Source organism: Euleptes europaea, chromosome 11, assembly GCF_029931775.1.
Source record: "Euleptes europaea isolate rEulEur1 chromosome 11, rEulEur1.hap1, whole genome shotgun sequence".
Classification (NCBI taxonomy): domain Eukaryota; kingdom Metazoa; phylum Chordata; class Lepidosauria; order Squamata; family Sphaerodactylidae; genus Euleptes; species Euleptes europaea.
The window spans coordinates 31,364,240-31,372,172 of record NC_079322.1 but is presented as its reverse complement, the minus strand read 5'-3'; the positions used below and the strand labels follow the sequence as shown (position 1 = coordinate 31,372,172).

The 7,933-nt window shown below is 45.3% G+C and overlaps 1 protein-coding gene across 1 annotated transcript in view; it reads left to right on the top strand.

Moving 5' to 3' along the window:
- Positions 1-5,167: 5,167 nt before the first annotated feature.
- Positions 5,168-7,933, top strand: part of ANO10 (anoctamin 10) — an 84,340-nt gene continuing 81,574 nt past the window's right edge. Inside the window, exons 1-2 of the mRNA XM_056857394.1 lie at positions 5,168-5,312; positions 6,986-7,165. Coding sequence (XP_056713372.1) covers positions 5,174-5,312; positions 6,986-7,165 — 319 coding nt within the window. The 5' untranslated portion in view covers positions 5,168-5,173. The remainder of the gene's footprint in view (positions 5,313-6,985; positions 7,166-7,933) is intronic.

Genomic DNA, 7,933 nt, shown 5'->3' with positions numbered 1-7,933 from the left:
AGACACTGTCCTTCAGTGTTACTCCTCTGAAGATGCCGGCCACAGCTGCTGGCGAAACGTCAGGAGAGAAAATACCAAGACCACGGTCACACAGCCCGGATAACCTACAAGAACCAATGAACTCTGACCGTGAAAGCCTTCGACAGTATTTTTTTATAACATTTCGAAACTCTTAATACATCGCTGGGAATACAAAGCGCGGTAACCCAGCCAGTATCGTTTAAAACGTGCTTCAACTCACAGCACAATCCTACGCAGTTACTACAACGTACGCCAACGATTTTTAGCGCAAGACTCCACCGTCGCTTCACAACGGGCTTCGCGACGCGAGTGACCGCATCAGCTTGCGCCGCGGATCCTCCGAACGGCCCCAGAAACCCCTCTGCGCGCCCCTTTCCTAATTCCGCGCCGCTGGAGCGCCGCGCGGAATTCAGGAAAAACCCACCGCCACCGCCCCGGACGCAACCTGCGCACTCCGCGAGGGGAGGGGCGAACGAGCGGCGCCCCGCCTCCAATCATGCGCAGTCTCCGTCTCGTGGCCTGAGTGGCTCCGCCCGTTGGCGGCTGTCACGGCGGGTCTCCCCTCCCCCTCCCCCACCACATTGCCTCCCTCCTGAGGACGTGGAGAATAGAGGCAGAGGGTGAGTGAGGGGGAGAGAGTGAGGGAGGGGATGGTTTTAAAATAGAAGGACCCCCCCCTTTGCCTCTCCTGAGAGGAGACTTTTACCTCCCACCTCCCTCCCCTCAGAAGCTGCGGCCCCTGAAAGGGAGGGGTCCTCAAACCCCCACTAGGCGGGGTCAGGACGGAAGTGGAGGGGGCCTAATGGGATTGTTAAAGGGGAGTTGTTGAGGCTCGGTCCCATAAACCCAGTCCGCAGTAGTCTCCTATATATTTTGCTTCCCTTTAAGGCCCCAACCCCCCCTCCCCCCTTTCCGCTTTAAATGTGCCTGTTTGCAGAGTTTTGAGAACTCGGATTGGGGAAAAGGTGCAGCTACAGAGCGGCAAATCCAAGGCAAAACCTCCCGTGCAGAAATGGCCCCCCCGGGGGGGCATTTCTGCACGGGAGGTTTTGCCTTGGATTTGCCGCTCTGTAGCTGCACCTTTTCCCCAACCCGAGTTCTCAAAACTCTGCACCGGGGGGCTTATTTCTGAGACTTTGGGTGGGGGAAATGTGCATCTCGACAGCGGCGAACCCAAGGCAAAACCTCCCGTGCAGAAATGGCAACGTCTGCGACTTGCTGAGGCGTGGTTGAGGGGCTGCGCTCGGGTTGCATCCCCGCCGCGCTTTGCTGGTTTCCCTCTGCTCCTTTTAGGGGCGGCGCGCGTTTCCCCCGAGCCGAGTAAGAGGAAGCCAGCAGGCGGTGGGCCCCAGCTGAGTCCCGCCGGTGCTGTTAAAGCGAGTAAAAGACCGCGCTAGGGAGGAGTTTGGAGCATCCTTGGTAGGAATTAACCTTTGCTCCAGCGTAGGAACGTGGATATGCCGGAAGGAATCAGAGAGCAGTTTGCATCGGACTAACCTGGCAAATTCACAGTGTGGTTGCCTCGAGGGTACTTCTTTTTCAAGCCCTGCTTCGCATACTTAATAGAAAAGAGCAAGAGTCCAGAAGCACTTTAAAGACTAACAAAAAATATTTTCTGGCAGGGTATGAGCTTTCGTGAGCCACAGCTCACTTCTGCAGAAGAAGAAGTGAGCTGTGGCTCACAAAAGCTCACACCCTGCCAGAAAATATTTTTTGTTAGTCTTTTAAGGTGCTACTGGACTCTTGCCCTTTTCTACTACTGCAGACAGACTAACACGGCTACCCACTGAATTATCTTCACATACTTAGGTGCACTGCACACCTAAAAATAGAGAGTGTGGATGGAGTGAAACTGGGTTTTAAAGCATGCATCTGTCATAAAGTTTAATGTGTCATGGAGCCGGATTGGGCTGAGGCTGTGAATTTGAGCTTGAGGTTTTTCTCCGGCACGCAAAATCCTGCTGCATATGAAACTTGCATGTGAAGTATTTCCAGAGGGGTATGTGGTGGGGGAAATAAGCACATGTCTTGTGGTATCTTAAAAGATCAGCAGCGTTTTATTTTGGCAAAAGGTTTTGTGGGCTGGACTTCAAAAGCTTTGAGTGCGTCTCTTCACTGCAGTAATTTTACATATAGGGAGGATCCACTGCAAGTATCCGAAGTAGGCTCTAGCCTACAAAAGCGTATGCTGGATTACATGAAGTCTTTAAGGTATCTGAAGACTCCTAGTTGTCCATGCCAACCAGGATAACAAATGCTTCCATGTATGGCAGAACCATGTAATGGTTTCTCTGGGACCCCCGCCCAATATTATAGTGTCCCCTGTGTATAAAACTCACAAATGAAGTGGCCTTCAGTCCATGTTTGAGTGAATACTTTTAGTGTAGGGGTGTGTGTGTGAAAATCAGGAGTTCTTTTGATTCATGTAAGCGTAGCCTTAACTGTAAAAGCATTGCTTTTTAAAAATATTGGTAATGTAGTGTGTCATCAAAAGCACCTTTTTTGTAAGGTTTGCATTTCAATATGTATAAAAGACATACATAGAGCAGTGCTTAGTTTTTTAAAAGAAAGGCAAGACATAGTAGGCTCAAGCTTACCTGCTGTTTAATGATAGACGTGTGGTGATGGTTCATTGCTAAGAAAAAGATGATCTGGATGAAGTAATTTTCAGTATAAAAGACATGCAGGAAGTGATGGAATTACTGATTCTGAAGTTAAGCTCAATGCATTCAGGGAAACAATTTACATTTTTATTATTTATTTCTCCTACCTTCTGTAGCTGTGGTAGATCACATGCTCTGCATATAAAAGGTCCCTCTGCACAATAACTCATATTTTTATTCCCAAGAGGTACCAATAACAATACAGCAGATAAGATCCAAAGCCATGGTATGGACGTGCGGGAGACAACTGTCAATGCTGCCTTTGATTTTTGGTGCAACATTTTTGTGAAGCTGCTGCTCCACGGATGTCGTCCCGGATTGCCCTGCCCCTCACTGGGTCAACCCAGAGGAGCCTCCTCGGTCTCAGACCAGTCGAAGGGGGAGTCAGAACAGTCCTCCCCCTCTGTGGCAGCAAGCTTGGCCAGTCAGTCAGTTTCCTCTGGGCTGGAGTTCCCCTCCCCTCATCTGCTACCTTGTGCCTGCCTACAGCCCTGCCTCGTGAGCCTATATAGAGGGCTGGGGTCCTCTACTGGCCCTCTGGCCTCCCTCATGCTCCCTGGCCACTCCCAGGCCCGGCCATGTGGCTTGCTGCGGCCCCATCCTCGCCTGGCCGCCCATCAGCTGTTTGGTAGCGTGGCTCGGGCTGGCGTGGCAAGCCTCAGACTGGCCCCCATTGCCTCTTCAGGGCCATGTCCGCACTGCTCGTTTGCGGCTCTGAATTCTGCAGGCTTTCCTTGCATGTTCCCACTTCAACTTACCCAAAGGATTCCGAGGACGTCTCCAGAGCGCAATTTCGCTGCGTTAAGCACATCCGCTTATACGGCGAATTAAAAAAACACGTCCTCCACACCCGGTGCCTGAAACTGGGGACATGCAATGCGTGTTCGATCCACTTCCTGCTGCCAGCCCACTTCCTGCTGCCAGCCAACCCCCGCACTCCCCCCGCCTCCCTTACTAACGCTGGACCAATCGCCGTCCTTGCTTGGAGTGCTGACTGGGCATGCGTGGGAGCATGCCGGTCTGGGCTTTTCAAATGCAGCAGAGAAAGGTAGCGCGGTGTTAACAGAAATTTAAAGTCGTATTGGATTCTTTTGTACTGGACGCGTGTAAATTGCGAGGTACGTTTCTAGTGCGTTCACTGGGCTGGTTCCCTCCTGGACAGGCTGCAGTGGGGCCGGCTCGGCATCTGGCCGCTCCGGGTGGAACTCCCTGCCCCAGGATGTGGTGATGGCTGCCAGCTTGGAAGGCTTTAAGAGGGGAGTGGACATATTCATGGAGGAGAGGGGTATTCATGGCTATTAGTTAGAATGGATACTAGTCATGCTGCATACCTATTCTCTCTAGTATCAGAGGAGCATGCCTATTATTTTGGGTGCGGTGGAACACAGACAGGTTGGTGCTGCTGCAGTCGTCTTGTTTGTGGCTTCCTAGAGGCACCTGGTTTGGCCACTGTGTGAACAGATTGCTGGACTTGATGGGCCTTGGTCTGATCCAGCAGGGCCTTTCTTATGTTCTTATGTGTACTTGCATATTTCTAGAATGGGATTTTTTAACAAAGGAAACTGATACATCAAAAACAAAGATGCGTCCACATGTGACTCTTCCCAGTGCCCACACATTGCGGTTTTGGCTCACAGCCTGTCTGTAGCTTTTTATGAATGTTAACTAATAGCTAGAATGTTAATTTGCTTTAGACAGTCAGCACTTTCACACATACTGAATAATGCACTTTCAATCAACTTTCAATGCACTTTAATGATCGTTTGCAAGTGGATTTTGCCACTTTACACTGTAAAATCCAGCTGCAAAGTAGATTGAAAGTGGATTGAAAGTGCATTATTTGGAATTTGTGAAAGCGCCCAGTAACTGCGTCCATTATAGTGATTGATTGAGAGATTGAGAGTACAAGCAATTCACTTATGGCGTAGATCTAAAACTTGCTGTGCTGGCACATAAATGCTGAGTGTGGAAAGCATCAACTGCTGTCCTAGCACGGTTATCTTGGCCCAGGACTGGATCGAGAAATATAAACCTTTTTATACCTTTAATACCTTTAAAATGTGTGCTTCCTATTTTACGAAGGCAAAAAAAAGTTAAACTGAATCAGTGTTGCTCATTAGCATTTCTGCTTGACTTGATCAAACATTTACTTTTTAAATAAAGTTAATACAGGCTTTACAAATGTTCAGCTGTAATGCTGTAAACATTTTAAAACTTTTGGAACACTGTCTCTGCAATTGGTAGTCCAAAACAATGTGAACATACTGGAAACACCTTGTCTGGTTTAAAAATGCTGCTTTTACCAGAAACAGGGAAGTGTTGTAACAGCTACCTTGTAATTTGTGTTGCTCATTAGCATTTCTGCTTGACTTGATCAAACATTTACTTTTTAAATAAAGTTAATACAGAGCTCTTTGACATTGCTCTTGCCTACACCATGCATAGCTGTTTTTTCCTTTTTACCTTTCGGTATGCCAGTAGCCCAAAAGATGAAGATAAGCTGGTCTGCGTATGACACATTTGAGGCTAATTTCAAACCTTTGGTGGTCATCGAGCTTGCAGAAAACACCAAAGATGAAACCAAAGAATGGCTGACACAAAAGATTGTGGAGAAGAAGAAAAATGGAGGTGAGTATTCCCAAGTTTTATGAACTTCTGTTTTTATCAAGACTGTTGTTGTTGCATTTACATGCTTCACTAGAAGTCAACAGATTAGAATAGCATTTTTTTTGAGCAGCGAAAGGGCAAAAATGATAAAAAAAGTAGTGTGACTGAAGCAAAACTGTCGATTTTGAAAAATAAAACTACTGATCAATGATAAGTGTGCAGGGATGGTAGGACACTAGAAAGGAAACAGTGAAGGAGAAACGAATCTGAGTTCAGAGGCTGTGAATACTTGCTGCTCCTTTTGGGAACTGATGTTATTTCAAATCTAATGGGTTCGATGCTGGTGGCAAGTAGTCCCCCCCTTCCAAACAGCATCATGTATCATTTTTGTACCTCCTAGTTAATCCCCAGCTTTTCTCCAGTCTTTCTTAAATCTGCTTTTCTGCAACGTTTTGGGAAAGAATTCAGCAAAGCTTGGATAGCTGCCATGTGGTCAGAAAAGTTCAGATTTCCCCACTCTTACCCACATAGCAGCTGTTTTACTTGCCACGATTGCTTATCTCTGCCACCAGGGGCCTTAAAAAAGGCATCTTATATATCTTGTTTTAAAAGGGTGTCTGTAGCACTTTTTGTTGCAGAAAGACTCCTGAAAGTTGGGAATTCAGACCACCTTGTCATAACATCATAATGATATTAGTTGCCAATTAAAAAAAACTGGAAAAGCCTCTCTAGGGTGGGATTGGTTGCTGTCAGAGGTACTGGAGCAAGGTGAATGCAAGGGAAAGCTTGTAGATGCCCCATTGCTGCTGTATTGGTAAGTGGAGCAGCAACAGGGAAACCTCACAAGCCTGTCCCCATGTGGAAAACACCTGATACTATTTGTTGGCTTCTCTCTCTGCTGCCCCTTTTTGGCCTGTAAATTTATAAACAGACATCACAAAATACTACAGGTCTTCAGTACTGTTTCCCCCACATGGGAACTAATTTTGTAAAGCTCATGTAGCTCCTGAAACATGCAGGGAAGTGCAAAACAATATTTTATCAGCTGTGAAATGTGTCCTGCTGCTGCTGCATCACATAATAGAATCAAGCTAGCCATCAATTTTCTTTTCTAAGAGGTTAGCTAAATCTTACATGAGAACATGCAAACGCTGTTTAAAAAAAAAAAAAAAAAAAAAAACGCCAGGAAAGTGATTCTTGAACTTCCAGGATACATGTGGTTAAAAAGGTACACAGGTCAGCAGGCTGCATTGAGGAGGAGAAATGGGGTAAAATCACCCTTCCTTCCCCTTCTGTCATTGGAACTGCAATTATGGGAGAAGGAGGAGAGGGTTTCTGTAAAGCAAAACCAGGCTCTGCAGCGGTGCTCGTGGAGTAACTGGGCCTGGCCCAACGTGGGCTGCCACTGTGCAGCCAGGCCAGAGTTTTGCTGGGGAGAGACTGCTGAGAGAGGGAAAGCTGAAGACAGTGGAGCAGATACAGGCAGGTTGGCTGGTGGGTAGGAAGAAGAGAAGCAGGAAGAGGGGGAGAAGCTATGGGCAGTACTGGGGAAAGGAAAGAGTAAATGCAGGGGAAGGAATACAGAAGAAAATGAGGAGGCCCCTGCAAGTTCCTGCAGGTCTCATGCTTGTTATATAATAAGCATAACGTATTTTAAATGTATGCTCTGTTTCTTTTGTTGCCTTGTCTTGAAGGAGCGCAACTTCTGATTAAACCTTTGGTGGAAGATGGGAACCAGAACATATATCTTGTTGGAGCATCTCACTTGAGGCTGCTTCTGGGAGCTGAAACAGTGGGACTAGTGAAAGAATGTAATGATAATACAATGAGAGCCTTTACATATAGCAGTAGAAAAACCTTCAAAAATTTTGCAGGTAAACAGGGGGCCTTGGACTACCAGATTTGAGAATGTATTATCAGGCAGCCTGTTTCACTTGGCTAAAGAATTGGATTTTGTTAGAATTAGAAGGATTTAATTTAAGATTTGGGTGGCATGCATATTTATGGTATGAAAAAGCAAATGTAAACAAAGAGTTTCACCTTCATGTTATTAGAGCTGGATTATTACAAATTTGGAAAAAATATAAAAGAGTTTAGGAATTTAAAACCCCTGGATGGATTAACCCAGTAGAAGCTTTCATGAAAAGAGGAGTTCAGTTAAATTTAGATCATGATATCTATGGAAACATTATAGAATGTACACAAGGGATATGGACATTAAAGGCTAGGGAAGAATTAAAAATTACAGATTGGTTTACGTATTATAAATTAAAGGATATATTTAATAAAGATAAGATAAGAGGATTTAATCAAAATAAATCTAAGCTCGAAATTATATTATCTAAGGGAAATAAAGGAATGATAGGAAAAATGTATAAATTATTAATTGAAATGAATTTGGAACAAGAAAGAATAAACCCAGTTATGATTAAATGGATGAGGGAATTAGGATATAATATAGATTTAGAAATTTGGGAAAATTTATGGAAAAGAGAGTATAAATTTACAATTACTAACGAAATAAGGGAAAATTTATATAAGATGTTCTATAGATGGTATATAACTCCGATATTGTTAAGTAAAATTAAAAAGGATGAAAGTGATCTGTGTTGGAAGTGTGGAGCTCAAAAGGGTACATTTAT